Source organism: Alosa sapidissima, chromosome 19 (genome assembly GCF_018492685.1).
Source record: "Alosa sapidissima isolate fAloSap1 chromosome 19, fAloSap1.pri, whole genome shotgun sequence".
In the NCBI taxonomy this organism is placed as follows: domain Eukaryota; kingdom Metazoa; phylum Chordata; class Actinopteri; order Clupeiformes; family Clupeidae; genus Alosa; species Alosa sapidissima.
Genome location: NC_055975.1, coordinates 14979519 through 15003131, shown reverse-complemented (window position 1 = coordinate 15003131; position 23613 = coordinate 14979519). Strand labels below are relative to the sequence as shown.

The following is a 23613-nucleotide window of genomic DNA, read 5'->3' as shown; positions in this document are numbered from 1 at the left end:
CAATCATATGGTGGTGACTTGAATGAAGGACCTTGAATGAAGGTCATCCAAGTCAAAGAGGACATAGACTGGATGACGATGAAGAGGACATAGATTGATGTTGAAGATGTCCAAAAAGTATTTGTTAACTGTAGGAACGGCTGTCACTAAGGTGAGTGTCTAGTGAGCCTGAGGCTGCTGTGTGTTCTGCTGGCTGTCATCATGTGAATGGTTACCAAACACACTTCAGAGACAGACCAGCTACATATATGGGCCTACTGCAATTTACTAACAACAACCTGACCCAAGAAAAGATTACTTCCAAAAAAAGAGACACCATCCTTACCCAAGAGGGTCAATGGAATGCTAACTCTTGGTGGTCATCTATTAGCCTCAGACCCTCCCATACATGATACAGTTTCCAAATGTTCGTCTACCCCCTTGATCTATCTCCACTCGTTTTATGTATGCTTGCCAATCTTGTTCCCTCACTTCTACTTCCATATTCTTCAGCTTCTTCCTTTCAGATCCTTCTCTATTGCATCTCAAGGGAATCAAAATCAAACTCTTATGTGGCACAATTTCTGGAATTTCAGAAATCTGTCACTCTACTGCAAAACAACCAACTAATCTACATTTATTGCAAAAGTCAAACCATGGCTGTGTCTCAAACCGCATACTTCTGTCAGTACACTGCTGGTGTGCACTGAGCGCTTACTTGTACTTGTGAAAAAATCTGATCTAGTTTCAAGGGTGCCAGGCATGGAAATTAAATGTTGAATGTGGCCACTAAAATATTAAGACGCTGGATGTGGTTTTATTCATCACCCTACATTCTGACAAACATTTTTTGTCACATACAGCAAACATAACCTCACCATCCGCTAGCTGCCTGTGCCCGGAATACACTGTAAAAAAAACAGTCTGTGGCCAGCCCAGGCTCCAAAAACGGCAACAAAAACAACTTGGACCCATAGACTGTATAAAATAGCTTGGACCATGAAAACGTAAACTGTTCCAACCAATCACCAATGATATGCGTGTTTAGGAGAGTTTCAATTGCACAGGAGGGAGTAGCGAGCTAGCTCTCTGTTTTGTTTGAATGTCAACAGAGGTGACGTTACCCAACATCGCTTAGAGGACCTTTAAAGTATAAGTAAGTATAAGTATACTCTTTTGATCCCGTGAGGGAAATTTGGTCTCTGCATTTATCCCATTCCATGAATTAGTGAAACATACACAGCACACAGTGAACAAAGTGAAGTGTAGCACACACTAACCCAGAGCAGTGAGCTGCCAGCTACAGCGGCGTTCTTGGGGCCCAAATAGTTCTAGAATGTTCAAGCATTGTTTGTGTTTACCTTGTTGAAAGGGTCCATAGTCTAAGATCTCCCCCTGCCTCTTCAGCCATGCCTACTGGTCGGGGTTCGAAGCGGCACCACTCCGGTTGCAAGTCCGAAGCGCTAACCAGTAGGCCACGGCTGCCCCAAATGTGTACACCAAAATGTTCTTCCAACAGGTTTATTGCAGAACTCCAAACAGATGGCTAAATCCCAATAAATAGGTCTAGGCTATCTGCAAACAATTCTGGGTCTTAAATTTAAGTAGTATGTTTGCATTTGTGTGCTATTGGTCTGTATGCATTTCCATGTTTGCATTGCACAGAGGCGGACAGAGTACACAGGTTCATTACTTGAGTAAAAGTACAGATACCCTTTGCTAAATTTTACTCAAGTACAAGTAAAAGTACAACAGTCAGATGTCTACTTAAGTAAAAGTACTGCAGTACTTTTTTTTTAAAGTACTTGAGTATCAAGAGTACAAGAGTAGCCTACATTTTCTAAATATTGCATTACTACTGCCACAGTGCTTACATTTATGTACAGAATCGTCCTACATGGAGTTATGAAAAATGTTAATGTTAATCAATTAAATTCAACAACAACTTCACAACAGCTAGTTCTAGAGTAGGCCATTCAACTAGCCCGCTTGCTTACGGCGAGACTCAGGCTGCGCAGTCGGCACCCGCTTCCTTATTTGGGTTTTGGGTTGCCAGGTTTTAGCCTATGACAAAACGGTTGAAATTGAAACTAAGTGATCGTGTATGTGTAGGGTGTATTTCATACACAATCTGGCAACCTAGAAAAAATAAATGGATCAATGATTTTAAAATGAAGTTTGATAGCCATGCAAATTACGGGAGTTTTCCGGGAGAAATAACAAAACGGGAGGGTGCCGGGAGATGACCTTGAAATACGGGAGAACACGGGAAAAACGGGAGTATAACAGCAAAAAGTTATATTTGTGAGAAAGCACAATGATTTCAATTCAAAAGATCCTTCTGGATTTCACTCCTTATTTTACCTATTTCTGTAATTAACATTTGTCTGTGGTAATGCTTGATATGATATCCAAAGTGATTTAGTTGAACATAACATAATGTTCACATGCTCATTATTAGTTAGTTGCTAAATAATAACGAGCAGTAATAGCAGTAGCTGTTAGTAGCAGATAGTACTGTAGTGATTGTATTGTTGATTGTATAGTTACTATGTTTTCGCAAGTAAAATTCCGCCGCTGCTGAGAAACTAGTTCCTCAAAATGTAATGCGATCATTGATAAGCAAGGTATAATAAAAAGCTAGAATAATGTTAGAAATAAAACGATCAACACAGACATTTACATCGATAGTCTGGCGTTATAATTTATTTGCCTCGGGTGTACTGTGGAGTGGGTAATACTGTTTTTAGTGGCAGGCTAACACATACTGGTGACTTGCGCTAGCCTAGCACCTGCGAACTCTGCAACTAGAATGACTGGATGAAACGTGTTGAAAACTGTCAACATTGATAAATATCACACTTGCAAACTTGGAAATGAGGTCATATGTCCAAAATCCTGAACCACCCCTTCAATTAGCCCATTGTGATGTCATAGTTCCAATGCAAAGTCTATGGGGGGGGGAAAGCTTGATTTATGTTAATATCTCAAAAAGTATAAAGTTTACAAAAACGAAAAATACATTCCTCAAGTGTCCTTTTCAAGACCTACGTTACAAAGTTTGAACGAAGTTTCTACGTTAAACGGTTGAAGCTGAATTAGATGCAGAAATTTGGTGGGAAGAAGAAGAGGAAGAAGAAGAAGACAGACAGAACAGTGTATTTTCATGCACTGTAATATAAGTGCAGTAGTTTATGTGGCAATCAGACTCGAAAAGTACAGAACAGACAGGGCTTACAGTAGATACATATGGAAATGTTCAATGTACAATCATATGGTGGTGACTTGAATGAAGGACCTTGAATGAAGGTCATCCAAGTCAAAGAGGACATAGACTGGATGACGATGAAGAGGACATAGATTGATGTTGAAGATGTCCAAAAAGTATTTGTTAACTGTAGGAACGGCTGTCACTAAGGTGAGTGTCTAGTGAGCCTGAGGCTGCTGTGTGTTCTGCTGGCTGTCATCATGTGAATGGTTACCAAACACACTTCAGAGACAGACCAGCTACATATATGGGCCTACTGCAATTTACTAACAACAACCTGACCCAAGAAAAGATTACTTCCAAAAAAAGAGACACCATCCTTACACAAGAGGGTCAATGGAATGCTAACTCTTGGTGGTCATCTATTAGCCTCAGACCCTCCCATACATGATACAGTTTCCGAATGTTCGTCTACCCCCTTGATCTATCTCCACTCGTTTTATGTATGCTTGCCAATCTTGTTCCCTCACTTCTACTTCCATATTCTTCAGCTTCTTCCTTTCAGATCCTTCTCTATTGCATCTCAAGGGAATTTATTGCAAAAGTCAAACCATGGCTGTGTCTCAAACCGCATACTTCTGTCAGTACACTGCTGGTGTGCACTGAGCGCTTACTTGTACTTGTGAAAAACCTGATCTAGTTTCAAGGGTGCCAGGCATGGAAATTAAATGTTGAATGTGGCCACTAAAATATTAAGACGCTGGATGTGGTTTTATTCATCACCCTACATTCTGACAAACATTTTTTGTCACATACAGCAAACATAACCTCACCATCCGCTAGCTGCCTGTGCCCGGAATACACTGTAAAAAAAACAGTCTGTGGCCAGCCCAGGCTCCAAAAACGGCAACAAAAACAACTTGGACCCATAGACTGTATAAAATAGCTTGGACCATGAAAACGTAAACTGTTCCAACCAATCACCAATGATATGCGTGTTTAGGAGAGTTTCAATTGCACAGGAGGGAGTAGCGAGCTAGCTCTCTGTTTTGTTTGAATGTCAACAGAGGTGACGTTACCCAACATCGCTTAGAGGACCTTTAAAGTATAAGTAAGTATAAGTATACTCTTTTGATCCCGTGAGGGAAATTTGGTCTCTGCATTTATCCCATTCCATGAATTAGTGAAACATACACAGCACACAGTGAACAAAGTGAAGTGTAGCACACACTAACCCAGAGCAGTGAGCTGCCAGCTACAGCGGCGTTCTTGGGGCCCAAATAGTTCTAGAATGTTCAAGCATTGTTTGTGTTTACCTTGTTGAAAGGGTCCATAGTCTAAGATCTCCCCCTGCCTCTTCAGCCATGCCTACTGGTCGGGGTTCGAAGCGGCACCACTCCGGTTGCAAGTCCGAAGCGCTAACCAGTAGGCCACGGCTGCCCCAAATGTGTACACCAAAATGTTCTTCCAACAGGTTTATTGCAGAACTCCAAACAGATGGCTAAATCCCAATAAATAGGTCTAGGCTATCTGCAAACAATTCTGGGTCTTAAATTTAAGTAGTATGTTTGCATTTGTGTGCTATTGGTCTGTATGCATTTCCATGTTTGCATTGCACAGAGGCGGACAGAGTACACAGGTTCATTACTTGAATAAAAGTACAGATACCCTTTGCTAAATTTTACTCAAGTACAAGTAAAAGTACAACAGTCAGATGTCTACTTAAGTAAAAGTACTGCAGTACTTTTTTTTTTTAAGTACTTGAGTATCAAGAGTAGCCTACATTTTCTAAATATTGCATTACTACTGCCACAGTGCTTACATTTATGTACAGAATCGTCCTACATGGAGTTATGAAAAATGTTAATGTTAATACCTTGGAGAATGTAAAAGGAATTGAAAGTAAAATCAAGTCATTTTCATCTTTTTACCATGTTGCCAGGGATGGGCAGTATTTCTAATACATGTATTTAAAATACGTATTTCAAATACAAAATACTTTTTTGTAATTGAAACACCTGAAGCGAAAACTTTCATTCATTTTCAACAATCATTAACTTGTTCAGAAAATTGAAATAGTCTGGCGAGGTGGGGCCACAGGTTGGCATATTCCCGGGATGGACCTTCTGCGTCTTCATCCATTGTTTCGTCCATGGTTTCGTCTCTTATCTAAATCTGACCATGGAGTTGACTTTGGCGGAAAGCTGAAGGTGATTGCTGATAGGCTGTCCCAATCAGTGGCGCCTGCACAATCCAATCACGTTTGAGAGGGAAACAACAAATTGAGGGTTTCCAAGATTTTTCTTTTTTCCTTTTTTTTTTTGAAGTAACGGGTACTCACGGTTATGGATAGAAATTAAGTGGAGTAAAGAGTACAATACTTGCCTCTCAAATGTACTTGAGTAAAGTCATGAGTACTCCCCAAAAATGATACTCGAGTAAAGTACAGATCCCTCAGAATTGTACTCAAGTACTGTACTGTACTAGTAAATATAGTCCGTTACTGTCCGGCTCTGGCATTGCACTGCTATACCAAAAAATATTTTTAAATAAAAAAAAAAAACATGCGAAAACAGTTGTCAAAAACAGTAAATGAAATGGAGGGCCTCTTTAGACATGTGTTGGCTGAATATACTACTGCAACAATAAAAAAAAACATTTAAACATTTAACGTTTAAAATAAATGCATTTATTTCCAGTTGGTGTTGTTGCTATGACATTTGATCAACATTTTGATACCTTCAAATCATGCTCATTGGTGTTTGGATATACATAGGCTAAGTTTAAATGAACATCCTTTTTCTATCTTAACTTTATCAGGCAGACACACACTCTACCACATCCTTGTACTCATTATGACCGCCGCTAAGGGAAAAAATAGCGCCCCCCCCCCCCCCCCCCCCCCCATGCTAATAAGATTAGATAAGAGCTGAACCAGCAAAGAGCTTGTTTAGAGAGACCAATGGCATGAAGTATATCTAAAAGAATGTAGTGATTGACAAGGTCAAATGCTTTAGTTAAATCTATAAAAATTGTTCGGTAACATGTGTGATAGCTGGTGCGATGGTCGGGCTGATGGACTGAAGTAGGCTCGTAGGTATAGGGTCCAACGAGCATGTGGTAGGTCGGCTACATGTCAGGAGTCTAGCTACTTCACTCTCGGAGAGAGGCGCGAATGCTGAAAAAGATGTTCCAGCAGCCCCTAGAGGTTGTAGGAGTGCAGTGTCTGATGTGTTTTGTGGGCATGTAGAGAATTGACTGCTGATTGCCGCCACTTTGTTTGTAAAAAATGAAGCAAGGGTATCCGCAGTAAGGCTGGATGGAGGAGGAGGCAGCTGAGGGTTGAGTAGTGATTTGAAGGTTGAGAAAAGTTTTCGAGTGTCTGTAGCGCTGTTGATTTTGTCATTGTAGAAAGCCGTCTTAGCAGCAGTGATGCTGGCTGAGAAGGAGGTTAGGAGTGTCTGGTAGTTTTTGAGGTCATCAGTTAGTTTGGATTCATGCCATTTCCTCTCCGCGGCTCTGAGTTTGGTGCGCTGCGATTGGAGGGTATCATTTAGCCAAGGATGAGAGTGTTTGGATCGAGCTGGCCTTGTGGTAAGAGGGCACAGCTCGTCTAGACACAAGCTCAGTGTGGAGCAGAGCGAGTCTGTGGCCTCATTGACCTCCAGAGAGGAGAAGGTGTTGAGTGAAGGTAGACCGGAGGCAACCACAGAGGAAAAGTGGGTTGGAGACAGGTTGCGGATGTTGCGGCGGAATGTGACCATCGGCTGAGGAGCCGGAGGCTGTTCTGTCAGGCTGACGTTGAACTGGATGAAGAAGTGGTCAGAAAGATGGAGAGGCGTCACCATGAGGGTGTCTGTGCTGCAGTTCCGAGTGAGGATCAAGTCAAGCTCTTTGCCAGCTTTGTGAGTAGGTGGGCTTTGAACCAGTTTGAGGTCAAAAGAGTGGATCAGGGCTAAAAAGTCGGCTGAGCCTGGGACTACTGGATGTCTTCATATTTCTGCCACATTTCAGTGATCTAGGACTTCGTACATGGTCTCGTGGACATTGGGAGAGCAGCATCCACAATTAAGGTTTATGTGGCGGCAATGTCAGCGGGGAACGACAACATAGAGGGAATTTCTGTTGGGGAGCACACCCTCATTTCCCGGTTCATGAAAAGACACGCAGACTCCAACCTCCCAGGGCCGTCTTTCCTGGCGTTTGGATGTGGTGGTCAATGCACTGATGAATCCAGCGTTTGAACCTTTGGACTCGTTGGAAACAGGAACTGTCACTGAAAACTGTATTTCTCCTTGCTGTGGTGTCAGCCAAAAGAATGTGGGAATTGCAAGCATTCAGCATGAACCCATCTTGCCTATCCATCTCACAGGATGGATCTAAGGCAGTGCTTCGGCCAAACATATTTTTTTTCCCAGGGTCGTGTCGTCAACACATGCTGTTCAGACCTTATCTACATCGCCATTTTACCTGCCACCACATTCCTCAACTGAAGCTCAGAGGCTTCATGTCCTGTTAAGGCTCTGAAAGCTTACGTTGCTGCAACGCACAACCTTCGACAACAGGAACAGCTCTTCATCTGTCACAGAGAGGGCATTAGGGCCAAACCTCTCTCCAAACAAAGATTGGCTCACTGGATTGTAGACACCATTTCCACGGCCTACAAAAGGGCCAATCTTTTGTACCCCCCTACAGCAGGGATGGATTAAATCCCTGAAATTGTTTAATTTGTTTGATGTGATTTCCTGTATTCTGGTGCATTTTGGGGATGGCCAATACTAAATTCAATCAGATTCATAGCCTGCATCCTGATTTGTTGATATTGAGGCAATAATTCCATGCAAAGGTTTGGGCTTCAGTGCCCCCTGACCCTTTGGGCCCCTGGGCCTGGGCCCGGTAGGCCCGTGCAGTAATCCATCCCTGATTCCAGGCATCATGTTTAATTAGCCAACCTACATGATAACAAATAACAAAATCAAAATGTGCAACTGAGCTCTCACACTAAAAAAACAGTGTGGAGAACAACATTATGAAACACAAAGAACAAAGGGGAGAATTCTCCCATTAGTGTCTAAAACTCACGTTACAAGCTTTTTTATGCACTTCAGTTACGCACTTATGTGTTACGCGTATTCTCCCATTCCCTCTTCTGTCACACCCACAGCGCGCAAGTTCGAAATCATGGCGGCCTAATGAAAGAGGCGTGATTTACCGGTACCCGCGTGTTTTAGGCGTTTTGAGGCGTGTTTTACCGATGGGAAAATGCCTTAACACTCAATTGGATCGACCTAACCAATTAGAGCAACGAAATAGCATACCGTGAGCTGTTAGCCTAGAAATCTAGACGCGCCCCTAGCGCCCCAGGGCTAGTCTAGCAACTCTCCGTTGGCTTGTGAGCTCCAGAAATCGAAACTTAATCAGGCATTGAAATCGTGTATAGAGTCGTTTGGTGGGCTTAACATAATGATTGATGGCAGAGTTGCAACGGTTTGGCTTGAATTCCCTGCTACTTGAAAACAAATATCCTAATGTGTCCTATTGCGTGCAGAGGGAATTTGAAAGACAACTGATTATCCCGCCCCTCGGACTGAGCACTGCGAACGGTGAGTGCCCAGACCCTACATTTTAATGTGGGTCTGGCTCGCCAGGCTAGTGAGCTGTACGAAGAACACCCGAACCATTCTTCTTCTCCACAAATGCCTTAACATTGTTTTCTAGTCGTTTTTTTTTTATTATTGCACTGTCAATATGTTGTACAACAGACGCGATAGCGGAATCTAAATGTCTAGCTTCTAGTGACAAAATCAATTTAACTGTGCTCAGGTGACGTGATAGACGAGGCACTGTTGCTCATCTGTCCATCGTTGTACAAAGCCCGCCTAAACAATTTGATTGGTCCGAACTAGGGATGTGACGGTTAACGGTAAACCACGGCAAAATTCTCAACGTGTTACCGCTACCATTACTGTTTTGTTTGCCTTCACATGGTTTATTTCGCTCTGCAAAAATAAACCATGTTTGTCAATTTGTCTCCATCTCCAACTCCAGTCCCTACTCTTATAACTTTTGTGTGTAAATGAGTATATGCATAGTGTGTGTTTATTTTTGTGTATATTTGTGCTTCTCTCTCTCTCTCTCTGTGTGTGTGTGTGTGTGTGTGTTCGCTTGTGAGTGTGTATGTGGGGGTAATGGGGTGAGCGTGTGTGTGTGTGTGCGTGTGTGTGTGTGTGTGTGTTCGCTTGTGAGTGTGTATGTGGGGGTAATGGGGTGAGCGTGTGTGTGTGTGTGTGTATGTTTGTGTGTTTGTGTGTGTGTGTGGGAGTGTTTGTGCGTGTGCGTGTGCGTGTGCCTGCTTGCCTGCATGTTTGTGGGGGCATGTGTGTGTGTGTTTATGTGTGTGTGTGTTTATCTCTGTGTGTGTGTGTGTGTGTGTGTGTGTGTGTGTGTCCGTGTGCGTGTGTGCGCGCGTGTGTGTGTGTGTGTGCGTGCCTGTGTGTGTGCATGTGTGGGTGTGCGTGTGGATGTATTTACGTGTGTGTGTGACTTGTTTATGTATGTGAATGGTGACTTCCGGGTCACCCCAATTGTGCTCTAGCAAGTAAACAAAACGATTGAAGGAACATGAGAGCTTGTCTTGTTACCCGATTTGTCCATTTTTGTTTTGAGTACAAAATCGAAAAATAAATGTTAAAAATAAAATATCCATGTTTTTTCATTTTGGTTTCATAAACGGATATAAAAAATAAGTGCATTTTCATTTTTGTATTGTTGGTTTTAAATGGAAAAACAAATGAACGAATCATACACGGACCCCATATTCATCTGTTTGCACAGAATAATTTTTGTCCAGATTCCTTGAGTCAGCAGATTACAGAATGCATTCTGTCCATGAAAGCAAAGGCTGATAGACAGTGTTTCGTAAACCGTATTTTGCAGTGTTTCATAGATATCAATGTTTACCTTCTTCAATAAATATTAATTGTTTTGTAACTGAAGTGAAAAGTGCCTTCAGTCTTTTGCATTTTCATTTGTTAGTAGGTTTGTGACTTGTGTGTAGAGGTTTTAGAAAATTATATTTTGTATCAGAAAGAGTGTGTAAGTATGTGGGAAAAAACAATTGGGTAGGCTACATCTACCATACAAGTCCATACTTGAAGGCGTAACTTGTATTTGTGTGACTTCCTGTGTGATGTTAGTAGACACCACTGAGAATGTGTAATCTACCATCATACATTAATGAGAATATAGACGAGGCCTATACAGAGGAGGAGAAAGAATCTACCATTGAACTTACAGTATTCAGTAGAGCACAGATGGAGCATTCTGGAGATATATATGGAAATTATAATGAAGGTAATCCAAATCAAATACATTTGGATGATGATGAAAATATTTATGCTAATCAGGAAACAAGCAGAGCTCAGATGAGTACTCAGAGAAAAAGGGGAAATAGAGAGCTTCCAGGTACGTGATTTCCCCCCTGAAGATTTATCTTTGTATTCTTTATTTTTGCCCAATGTAGTTCAACTTTGTTGCTATGTTTTAAATGAAGTTGATATATATATATATATTCAATAATCTTATCATATATAAAATTGTTAACTCTAGGAGCTGGTACCATAGAAGTCAAATGCTGCGGAGTGTCTGTAGTGAGTCTGGGGCTGCTGTGTGTTCTCCTGCTGGCTGTCATCATATGGATGGTTACCAAACACACCGCAGAGACAGACCAGCTACAAAGGAATATGGACCTCCTGCACAGCAACTTGATCAAAGAGAGAGACCTCTTCGAAGAAAGAAACACCAACCTAACCAAAGAAAGAGATCAACTGCAATTAACTAACAGCAACTTGACCAAAGAGAGGGACCTCTTCCAAGAAAGAAACACCAACCTAACCAAAGAGAGAAACCAACTGGAAATTACAAAAGGACAAGTGAGCCAAGAAAATCATCAGCTACGTGACATAAATAGGAATTTGACAGCAGAGAAGAATGATTTGATGGATAAAAACAGAAAGTTGATTGCTGAGAAAGAGAAGCTGCTTAACGCCATCCGTGAGTATTCTCGCATGATACTTATGTGACTGAGTAATTAATGTTTTCAGTGAGACTTCCTGAATGTGGGATTTCAGCTTATTCAAGTGCAAAGTTAAGATAACAGTTGTAGAATAAATTAATTAAAAGATGAAATGAAGAACACCTCACTTGCCCTATATGTCATTGGTACTGATATAATATTAGGCCTTTGCATTGCCAGTAGAACTCACACTTTTTTTTTTATTTCTCATTTTAGAGATTCCTCAAGGCTGGAGACATTTTGGTAACAGTTTTTACTACATTTCTAATGATCAGACAACTTGGAGTGATGGTAAACAACACTGCATGGATCTAGGGGGGCATTTGGTGATTATTGACAGCGAGGAGGAACAGGTGAGCGACAAACACACAGGGGAAAATAGAAGACTCAATAAATTCACGCATGCAGCATATAAGTTGGTTGAAATGCACTGTTTCTTCTATAAATCAAGTTCCTGTATTTTTATGTGACTTAATTTTTCATTGTTATGGTACTGCTTGGTCCACTGAACACCATAAGTTAATTGATCATGGGCCTGGCTGTACACAGTAAAATCACAAGTGTAGAATTTGAACTGTGAAATTCCAAAAACCTAAAACAGTAAGTGAATGAGAGTAGCAAGCTTTACATACTCAACTATTGTCAGAGTGATTCATATGTCTCAACCAAATGGGACATATGAACTCAGAGTAGAGTTAAAATCACTCTTAACGAGTTAACTGAGTACTGTTGATTTGGCTGTGTATATTGACATGTCCATGGCAGGTATTTATGGCAGGAATCCAGAAAAGAGGGTGGATCGGTCTTACTGATGTGGAGGGAACATGGAAATGGTTAGATGGCAAATTGCTGGAAACTGGGTAGGTCACTAAACTGGCATTTCACAGAGAATGGATTAAAGGTTATTTTTTAGATTTAAGTTCTTATAATCAACATTTTAGAATGATTATACATTTCATGAATAAAATGTTGTCTTAAAACCATTATCATACACACCTGACAAACATGTGGGCCTTTAAATAGTTTTGTTGCAAGCCTTTAGAATAGTGTTTATAAAATTAAACACATATTTCCTTCTCTTGGTAATGTCTAGGTACTGGAATGAGGGAGAGCCAAATAACCTTAACGGAAATGAGCACTGTGTAGAGATCCTCCATAGGGCTACCTCCCTGAAAAACTGGAATGACAACATTTGTACTGCAAGATACAGTTACTTTTGTGAAAGACCAATTTAGTCTCAGTGAAGAAAGGTAGCATAAACTTCAAAAGTACTCTTGTCATACTGATATGTTACAGAATAGGTAGCATAAACTTCAAATGTACTCTTGTGTTCTGTGTGTACATGTGTACTATACTGAAAAAGAATAGTTGGTTTACTGTAATTATTTTCAGTTAACAAAATAAACTTGCTTACTTAATTAGCCAGTGGAACATCAAATAGGCATTTCAATATTCCATTTATCAGCAATTAGTATTAAATGTGTGTGTTTGTGCATAGTCTATATGCTTATTCTGTGTGTATTCACTGTCCAAAAAAGCTAATGTCATGAGCATAAGGAAGTGAGATACAATATGTTTGTATTCAAATAATTATGGAAACTTCCCTAACTGCTCAGAGTCCCTGATTACACAAGCTATAAATCATTAATGCACAAGATCAACAGTTTTATAAAACACTTTGTAAAACACAACTAAAATAACTGACCACATTACTCTAATACTTTAAGTCCCTACTCTGGCTTCCGTCACAGAATTTACTTTAAAGCACTACTGCTTGTTTATAAATCGCTGAATGGAACAGGCTCTAATTACCTAACATAAATTCTTTTGGTGTACTCACCTTCCAGACCTCTCAGGTCTGCAGCTCTGGAACAATCTTTCGAATGACATCAAAAAGGCCCCAACTGTAGCCAGTTTTAAATCTAAGACCAAAGTTAGTTAGTCTCAGACGCCTTCTGCTAACTGATCAAATGCACTTCCTATCATCTGTCATTTCATTATTTACCTTGTGTCTTTTTATGTTTTCTATTCTTTAATTATATTATGTACTTTACTTTTTAAACAATTGTTTTAACTATTGCCCTTTTATGCTTTATGTATATTACTCTTTGCCTTTGTTTATGTAAAGCACAATGAAGGAGTTAAAATAACAGAAAGGAAAAAAAGAAAATTTGGGGGAGAGGTGAATGGGTCAGGGAGTGTTAAAAGGGTCTTAAGTTGGATTTAAAGCAGTGGGGCAGGATTTGACATCATCAGGAAGGCTATTCCAGAGCTGGGGAGCATAGACAGAGAAAGCTCTGTCACCTTTAGATTTAAGGAAAACAGAAGGAACACAAAGAAGACACTTGGAAGATGATCGAAGAGGTCTAGGAGGACAGTAAGGATTTAAAAAATCACAGAGATATTGAGGACCTAAGCCATGTAAAGCTTTGTAGACAAAAAGCAACATTTTAAAATTAATTTTGTGTTCCACAGGAAGCCAGTGCAGTTTAGCCAACACTGGATATGTTACCCTCCTGAAATGCAATGGCAATAATTTAGTGGCAAAACCAACCGGTCATATTTGTGAGATTCTAATGGTTCACAGAGTTCTTTAAAGCTTTTTGATTAAACTGAATTCTAAGTTGATTTTTATAGTATGTTCTTTGGCATGCATCTGCCTTAAAGGATTCCCCATATTGCAGGTGTGGAGAAAAGGTGTGTATTTGAATTTAACGGAATGGAAAAGCAGATTTACATACATACATACATAAATAAATAAATTCTCACTAAGCAGAATATTATGATCAACTTAACATTGCTTGATTCTTGTTTCTGCTCTGTTCATGAATTCATGAATTAATCTTTAACGTGTGGTCATGGTGTTCCACTAGAGGGCACTACTCGTGCGTACTTCCAGAGCCAAATGCACCTCACTAAGTCATACTATTGATTCTGATCAGAACATATCAAATGGTGCTAAGTTATAGATATGTTTTACAAGGAGTCATACCTGCTTGTAGTGGAGTATGATGATAAAAAAGACAGTATTACAGTTACCTTCATGTGGCACACACGTTTGTTCAAAAATACATTGAGAATGTTCCTTTGCTGTCCAGTTTCACCAGTCTTACAGTCTCTCCCACTGTGTCAGGGAAGAGTCATTCTCTCACTACACATCCCAAGAAGAGACAGAAAAGCTCAATAAGGAAATTGGTGGTCAAAACCCATTTATTCTCATCACAATAAAGTTACAAAAACATAAATGTGTATGTTCATCCAGTGTTCATAAAAAAATGAAAGCATAAACCTAAAGAAAGATGGAAGATCAAACCAAACTTTTTTTTTTTCTTTTAAAAAAATATAGCAATTAAAACATTCATAATTGCATTCATCACCACAAGTCACATTTAACAAACACAAATCAAACCTGAATGTAATTCCATGCCCATGATTCGTATTACCATAATGAATTATAACATGTCTAAAAATGTTCTTTAAAAAGCTGGAGAAAAACTACAGTCCCACAATTCAAATTTGATTTCCATTAGACATTAACATCTATTAGACTGCCAACAGATATCTGAGTGATCGCATCTACATTCCTGAGACAGCAGAAATGCCAACTGAAAAGACTAAAAAGACATAAAACAGCAAAAAACTGCAAATAAAGAATGAAAAGACCTGACTGCTCACCCTACCCCATGCAGAGGGGGAGCTAGACAATGCTTCACTGTGCATACTCTGGCCAAGTGTCACCAGGTGAATGCAGCAACACAGGTTCTTTTCAAAATGGAGGGAGATCCTTTGTTTGAATGCCCATTCTGTCCTGCTTGCTTCCTAATAGTGCATTTTCCCCCACAATTCATTCAGAGCCATGCCAACCAAACCTTCAAAAAAGAAATTGTCTATCTTTACCTTGTGCAAAAGGAAGCAGATATTCTTTTAGAAATCAGCATGAAACAAATTTGCTACATTGTCGCCGCAGCTCATCCGCACAAAGCAGTGAGCATTTCCCTTGAATACAGTATGTTGGCTAAATTTGAATTTTGTCTGCTTAACTTTTTTTATGCGGAAAAGGATAAATATTCCTCAGGGTAGATTATTTTAACACTTGGTTAACTTGAACTTTGATGTTCATATTCATCTAACTGATCTTCATAGTGGTTATTTTAAAGCATTCATTTATAGTCCCATTTCAAGATGTAAAAGCTTAAATTAAATGTAGAGTTGCCAATGAAAGCAATTAAGTAACTTGGCAGTTAGCTGTAGCGTGTAAGGCCTGAAGAATCATTTCACTGATTAAAGAAAATACAACAACACTCTTAACACATGAAATATGAGCCTCCTCTAAAGTTTAAGAAAGAGTCTAAGAATAGGAATGCCATACTAGGATAAGGCTTTACCCCACACCATTACTCTTACGGCACATGGCAATATCTGTGCTAAGGGAGAATGATTAGGGACATAGAACATCAATACCCTCTTGATGAAATGGCCTAAACAGAAACACTGCAAATTCAAAGGTTTTTTTTTTTTTCTTTCAATTTGTCATACAGATCACAATCAAAGCACAAAATAATGAAATATTGATTCCAATTTTTGAAAATGAAATAATTCTCATAATAATTAAAAAAAAAAAAATAGAATTGCTGCCATTTGAGTATAGGAATCAGACATTGATCAGATATATGTGATCTGTCCACTGATTTGTCTTGCAGGGTTGTGTGATGATTCAAGGAACTCTTTGAAAGTGCCAAAAGGGTGAAAGACAGAAAAGTGTGTAGTGGGGAGATTGTCAGAGGAGTTGACTGGCAGTGTTGGCCATGTCTTGGCACCGGGTACAGGCCCAACTGGCCGGACTAATGGCATTGGTTAGCAGAGGAGGAGTAGACACCTATCAGTTAAACATTTCGTCTGGAGAGGTATAATTTGTCAACAGCTAAACCTAAACCCTAAACCCTGGAATCATCAGAAATGATCAAGCTCTGGTCACCAGACCGAGAGCTCAGCAGCACGGGAACCATTCACAGTACAAACAAAAGTCAGTTCTGAGCTACCACTCTTCTCCACTGGGTTTCTCTCGGCATATAATGTTCTTCTTTTTCACATAATGAGGTAAACATAAATGCAGGTATTGTGTCAGAGAGAGGGGGAGAATATAGATAAGAGAGAGAAAAAAAATTGGCACCCGAACATCTGAAATAATAGCAATCTTTTAGTAACAAAAAAAAGAAAAAATCCAACCCGAACACGTTATTGTACAGTATCAAAATCCCCGCTAGCGTTGGCGCTAGCGCAGGGTCACGAGGCCAAGCTGGCCTTGCTGTCGCTGCGGAGGTGTGGCATGGGGCCCTTCCAGGCGCGGTAGATCAGCAGGAGGCTCAGCAGCAGCGCCCAGGTGCGCACAGGCGACAGGACGAAGGCCAGCGCGCCGTACGCCTCCAGCAGGAAGTAGCAGGAGTACGCCTGCCATAGCAACAGCGCCAGCATGCCCAGGTGCACCAGCGCCACCCAGCGCCGGCAGCCCGGCCGGCACAGGTGCGAGCCCAGGGAGTTGCCACGGTAGCGCAGGTGGAGGCTCCAGCAAAGGTAGCAGTTCAGGGGGATGTTGAAGAAGACCAGCTGTTGTGGAGAGAGGGGGGGGCCGGGGATACGGTAAGTGTTATGAGAGACAAATATTTTATTTTTTAAAGAAGTGAGTCTCTAGATAAGAGCTGTCTGTAAAAAATATTTTCATTATTACTTACTGTAGGTTTCAGGTAACTTCATCTACTTAATCCTATTGCATGGGAGATGCACAGTGTTGTGGCGGTAGTGGGGTAGCGTAACGGTTGAGCACCAGGTGGATTTATCCACCACCACTCAGACAGAGTGAAATTAAACTAAAATTAAGAAATAATAACTAAATGGCTTTATAATCACCACAAAACACTAAATGGCTTTAACTAAGAAGACTTAAAGAAATATGATTCAAGCAGGTGTGTTCAAAATGTATACATTATTCAGGACACATCATATGAACACAACGCACAAACAAACAAACAACCACAAAAGCAGTATATATATCCATATAGCCTATTTTTAGTCAGGCCACTAGGAGGCGGTAAGCGGTAGCCTCGGAAAAAAAACGCAAAAAGGCAAGATGCAAAAAGGTCCAAAAAACGACTGTGGAAAAAAAAGGATCTTCAGTCAAAAAAGATCTCTTCAGCCTAAGGCCACATAAACCCGAAAACAGTATCCCTGCACACACTTGTATATTAACTCAGCAGCAGGTTAAACACTTTGTGTGGATAAACAAATACAAAATCACAATAAATAGCAAATCACCACAATCTCAGTGTTGTCTATGGGGGCTGAATGGCTTGGCCAGACTTTCTCACCTGGAGAATTCCAACAACGTAGGTGAGGCTGCCCTCCAGGAAGTATCCATCAACAAACACTCCATACGCAAAACAAGCACCACTCTGACCGTCAATCACCTCACCGATGAACCAGGGACCTGCAAATAGAACCAAAGGTTTATCTTATCTTATCAAAGACTGGACACTGGACACACTGGACAACAACATTAGGCTTAAAAACTGTTGTCACAAAAGACGAGAAGGTAGCAGTTTTCCACTCATCTCTGCTGCCTACCAATCGGTCTTGAGAGGACTAACAGACTTTCATTTAGCCAAATTCACTTAGTTGACAATGACTTGCTCTGTTATCAGCTTTGGTTTACACTTCATCAATCTCAGCTACCTTGTGGCCCACAAGCTCATAACTCTGGTCTCTGTACTCACCTATTGCTGTGCACAAGTTGAAGAGAAGCAGAGAGTAGTAGAATAGGTCTGTTTTGCTGACGAGGTGTAAAGATGTGTACACTGGAGACAAGACCCCTGAGGAGCACAAATACATCCAAGATGAAGTGATTAAGGCGCCAACAAAACACATTTCCTAATTTCTTATGGTGGCATTAATTAGTCAAAAAGCATTGTTCTGAGACCAAATCTGTCGGTCCGTAGGTCATTACTACAGTTTACATAATACCTATGGAATAATGAACTTGCATTGATATGTTGAACCTAGTGATTGTAAAAAGAGTTATATTATATATAGTGTCCAGATGGTAATAGGTGGAAGAGTGGTTTTGTCATCTGGATTGTAGAGGAGTTGTGGCTTTTGTCTTTAGTAACTGCTGATTTAGACATTTGTTGCTGCCTCACCTCTGCAGACCGGAACACTCTGGAATCGGAACACCACAAGAAGACCAACATTGAGCAGCACCAGTGTCACAAATCCAAGACGTCCCTACAAGCCACCACACACACAAAAAAAAACATCTCAATGGTGGAGGGGATGTTTTACATTCTTACAACTTTAATTGATTTTCCTATTGTATGGATAATTGGATATACTCCAGGCAACCCTCCGAAACCCTTAAATGTATGCAGCATGCTTTTTCAGTGATAAGCAATTTGCAGTTTGCATTTTGAACCTTGGCTAGGGTTGTGAATACATAACAACACTGCTTTTCTATTGCAACAAAGCTCTTGTACCAGAATGTAGTGGTCAGTAAGAAGAATAAAGGACTGGACAAAGCCAAAACTGGGCGTCAGGTCCTCCTCCAGGGTGAACTGCTGCTCTCGAACCTTCACACGGTCTGCTGCATCCTAACACACAGCACAGGAGCAGAGCTTTACGGACAAACAAGTGCTGCCCTAGATTTAACAGCTGAGGAATCAGCAGCAGAGGAGCTGCCCACATTTGTACCCACATTCCCTGGATAAAATCACTGTAAGATTTGGCATTCCAGTTTTTCACAAAAAAAAAAAAAAATCTTCAAAAACAAATAATCAGTCGACAAAGAAAAGCAAAAACTGAGAGACGTTTTCACCTCCACCACCACGGATATAGTGTGTAAGCCACTGCTGAAGAGTGAGGGGTCCCAGGGCACCACGTAAAGTGGACCTCCGACTGGGTAGGCTATCCCCCAGGGAGCGCCATCCACAGTGACATGCACCTCTCTAATGGGGGCCACAGAGAACACCAGGATCCTGTAGGGGCCAGAGAAGACAGGAGAACGTATGTGAGTAGGATGCTTGACGATAATTCAAAACAGCACCAGGGAACACCAACAAGGAACAAGGGGTGAAATGACGTCTTATGAGACTAACGTTCATCTTATCTGAGACCTACACTCAACGTGTGTGTGTGTGTGTGTGTGTGTGTGTGTGTGTGTGTGTGTGTGTGTGTGTGTGTGTGTGTGTGTAGGGGGTTTATGTACATATGGAGAAGGTCTGGCCAGGGAGAGGCGTGAAGGGTAAAAAAAGACACACACACAGAGGAGACACCTGATGTGTGTGGAGCTGCGAATGCGTTCCAGAGGCTCCACGCCGGGCTTCATATACAGCGCCTCCTTGGGGTTGGTGATGATCACTGCAGGCCAATCGTCAAATTTGAGGTCTGCAAAACTCAGCAGGTCATGGTCAAAAGCCAGCACGCGATATCTAAAATACCAACGGACAAGAGGCATTTTGCTACTTAGACCTTTTGTTTGTAGTCAATGTTTTTTGCATGTCTTCACTTTTAGAAAGATTTTTGAAGCACTGGACACTAATCCTCTCGAACCTGCGATTGTCCATCCAGTCCCCAAGCTCAAGCTCCAGAGTACCGGACGAATGCCTGCTGTGCAGAACTGGCATCAGTCCACCCAGGGTATGCAGGTGCCCACACAGGTATGCCACAGCCGAACTATAGAGAGGGTACGGAAAATAGGAAGTAGGAATCAGAAGCAGGGAGTGACGTATAAAGCTGCAATATTATCATTTTGGACATCAAACTTAGATCAACTGCTAAATACATGTACCATCGCTCCATATTAAATTAAATACAAAATTATATTATAAAATAACGCAGTGAAACCTGTAACCGTAACATGAAAGTGGTAGGATTTAATGCTATCCAAATGGCTACTGGGAGTTGACCTTGACTGACTGACTGACAGATTGATTGACAAACTGACTGACTGATTAATTGATTGATTGATTGTTTGGTTTCCAATTCAAGTGAAAGACTCTTTTGATTCTTGCAGAGCAAGTGAATGCAAATAGTTTTGTGAGTGGTCACCTCATCAAGTCCCTGATGCCAGGGAAGGAAGAGATGATGGTGGAGGTGGTGTAGTGACCAAACCAGATGGTCTGGTTGCTACTGTCGCTCTCTGCTTGGAATGCCGCCAGCTGCTTCATTTGGTCCTGACAGAATGGTTACGGATGGAATATAATTTTTGAGCAAGCGCCAGGCAAATACATTTCAATTTCAACAGTCATTTCCAGTCTCAACAAGAAATGTTCCCCAATCAATAAAGTCATCAAGTCTTTAAAAGTGCACTTAAGAGTGGAACAGTAATCTTACACCCTAACATTATCCCTAACATTATCTTGGCTTTCCAGAAAAAACGGAAAGCATTACTCAGAGTACAAAATGGAATAACTCAAACTGGAGCCTTTCTAAAAAAATCAAAATTAAAAAAATATTCCAGTCAGTAGCATTATGTCTATTGCCGACATAACTTGCAGATACTGTATCTTACTAACTCCTTACCTCGCCAAGAATGCCAAAGAAATTATAAGGCCTCTTGGGTCCAGGGGTGAGGGTGGCATCGGCACAGATGAAGGAGTAATTGCCAAATGGAGTCTTGTGGATGTAGTGAAATGATCCCACCTTCTGTACTGCCGAGTACTTTCTAAGTTGGCGAACCAAACACAGAGAATAAACAGTTTTGCAACACAAAGAAACATCCCTCATATTGATCTGCAATTACAGAATTAGAGGTTTAGAACAGAATTACAGGACAAAGAAATGACTTGTTCAAAAGCCATTTGCCATTAAAATGGAAACAATAAACCACACTAAGCTTGGAGCATTTTCTGCTAATGTTACTCTGATTGCCTTCGAAAAACAACAGTCATATTTGAGTTATTATGGGAGTAATAATCTAATGTAAAAGCCTTAAATGGAACCTGCTAATTCATGTCAACAAGATTGAACCAAGTGATGCAGGGAAGCGTATCCACTGACCTGTAGTAGTTGTTAACGCTCTCCAGAGAAATAATGTTGAAAGCATCTGAAGAAGACAGTGTGGGGTAATAAGTAATGAGGGCATTTTATAACAACATCAACTACATAGTCTCCATACTTTGGAAAGTCAGTGGCGGCAGTAATGAGGCCATTTTATAACAACATCAACTACATAGTCTCCATACTTTGGAGTCAGTGGCAGCAGTGGACATACAGCCTGTGCAATCTCTTCCTGATCCAAGATATCAATGCCTATCAATCAGTATCTTGAAGTTACACGAGATGGCAAGATTTGGGCTGTGCTCACAACATTAGCTGACTCTATGGTGACTCCTGGCATGATCTACCGTTATCCGCTCCCTGTTGTGAACCATTTGCGGAACAACGTGCTCAACTTCTCTTATAAATTTAACATCAGATATATGAGTATGTTGCCTAAGAATGCTATTAGTGATTGAATGAAATATAATTATGAGGCAACAGCTTCCCACTCACCATGGTTTCCTCGGATGTCAATCCATTTGGTGCGCTCCATGACATGTGACCTCTTCAAAACATTGTGGTAAGCTTGCCACTCTACTTCATGCTGAAGGGAACCCACTTTACTTTCTGTCTTTGCGTCCGTCAGGTCACCTTAAATTAATATTAAACATTAAAGGATTCATCTAAATTCTGGATTATGGACATACTTCAGACATAAGTCCATTATTTATGCAGCCTAATGGATGTAATAGGTGACGGAGAAAAATGTAGGCCTATCTGATCCTCACCTGTTGCAAGTACAAGAGCAGGTTTGATCACATCAATAGTCTCAGTGCAAAACTTCTCAAAATCTGGAACACGGCGTGGGTCACGGAAGCGACTGATATGAATGTCGGATACCTGTGTGGGTGAACAGAAATCAGGTTTTATCCCAGGCAACATACGATTTCACGAACCACCATGTCGAGCGACACGATCGAGGTAAAAACGGGTATAGGCTCAGTCATACAATGCCTTACAATGTAGCAACTGACAGGTGTCAAGTATCCATACTGGCGGCAGCCACACACAAAAATAACGCTGTCTCACATGCGGCCAGAATGGCAGGCGATGACAACAAGGTTTCTACCTTAGTTAAACTTTAAACAGAAGCTTTTAAAACACCCAGTCCAACGTATCTCTGTCAATCAAGGCTACACTTACAGTGCACACTAGTAGCCTACCCCGTTGTGATTGGGTCCAGACTAAACAGCCTTACATCAGTCTAGCTATAACTAATAATGTATTTAATTTGAGTGGCAGCCTACGGTAGCCTGCAAAATACTTCGATGGCTGTAGACTACCTTATCATCATTCAATCGAGCTAGCCAGTTATGTCATTTTGACATTAGACAAACGTAATATTAGCAACTCACCTGTACAAACCAAAATATGTTATTCAGTTCACCACCCGGATATGGGGGCCCAGTGACCTTAGCAGCATTTTCAGCGCTGACCTGACCCAAACTCCGCTTCAGGTGCAAAGTCGTATCATAGCTGTCTATCACCCAGGAGGCAAGGGACGCTAACAGCAATCCGACTAGAACCAAGACAACAAACAGCCTGAGCATTCTGTAGCAGAGAAGCGACAGAGGGCTCTGGTGACTTTGCAAAGACAGAATGGCTATGGGAAATCCGCAACTGGTGAAATTACGGACTCGGTAGACACGAGTGACCAGATGAGACTTTGGACGAAGTCTTTCCCATTTTATCGACGAACTGACTCATTGCCAATTTCAAGTAAATTGCAGTCTGGAACGGATGACATGCACGGATGTCCCTTTCAGAAAATGGAATAGGGAAGAGAGAAGCGCGACTGGATAGGTCGGCTTTGACATACGTCACCACAGCACTCATTGCGTAGAATTCTGTAGGGGCGCGTTCATGATGCCAATCCAAACCTACAACGAAGGCGTCAGTTGCTATACAAGTGATTTTCACGCTGCTGTCGGATCGATAGCTGAACAGTAAACTGTGATCTTCAAAAAACGAGACAAACCTCGCTCCTCTCTTTGTACGTTGGTTCGAGCAAGTTTAACAACATTTAATTCAAGAGTAAGCCCAGTGCAGATGGCACGTTTAGAAGTGTTCTCTTCAAATTAAGTTTGAAAAATCTCATTATGATCAATATACAGTAGCCTAGTCTGCAAATGTGCAATAGACAGATATACACATATTACATTAAAGGTGGACTGCAGATGCAGCATAGCTCATTTCTTTTTTTCTGTATGGTAACAAGTTGTCATCAAGTGTATAAAAATAATAGCATATGAATATCATTCTATGA

General features: G+C 41.0%; 1 protein-coding gene across 2 annotated transcripts; it reads right to left on the bottom strand.

The window, feature by feature from the left end:
• Positions 1 to 15781: 15781 nt before the first annotated feature.
• tmem62 (transmembrane protein 62) lies at positions 15782 to 23138 on the bottom strand. Of its 2 annotated transcripts, none has more exons than XM_042072004.1 (14): positions 22703 to 23138; positions 22076 to 22187; positions 21801 to 21938; positions 21306 to 21351; positions 20829 to 20970; positions 20355 to 20479; positions 19857 to 19979; positions 19565 to 19735; positions 19123 to 19282; positions 18785 to 18898; positions 18452 to 18536; positions 18029 to 18124; positions 17624 to 17742; positions 15782 to 16865 (listed from the first exon to the last, which is right to left on the bottom strand). In XM_042072004.1, the coding sequence occupies exons 1-14, from the start codon at positions 22895 to 22897 to the stop codon at positions 16545 to 16547; spliced, it is 1947 nt and encodes a 648-aa protein (XP_041927938.1). In that variant the 5' UTR covers positions 22898 to 23138; the 3' UTR covers positions 15782 to 16544. The 2 variants fall into 2 exon arrangements, with proteins under 2 accessions (XP_041927938.1, XP_041927939.1); XM_042072005.1 differs by having other exon boundaries at positions 19580 to 19735; positions 22703 to 23137.
• Positions 23139 to 23613: the final 475 nt, after the last annotated feature.

Coding starts and splice junctions, on each gene's coding strand:
- tmem62 (XM_042072004.1), bottom strand. CDS start 22,897: ATGCTCAGGCTGTTTGTTGTCTTGGTTCTAGTCGGATTGCTGTTAGCG. Junction 21,939..22,075: donor TGCTCTTGTACTTGCAACAG/GTGAGGATCAGA, acceptor TATTAATTTAAG/GTGACCTGACGGACGCAAAG. Junction 19,283..19,564: donor ATCAGGTGTCTCCTCTGTGT/GTGTGTCTTTTT, acceptor TGGCCCCTACAG/GATCCTGGTGTTCTCTGTGG.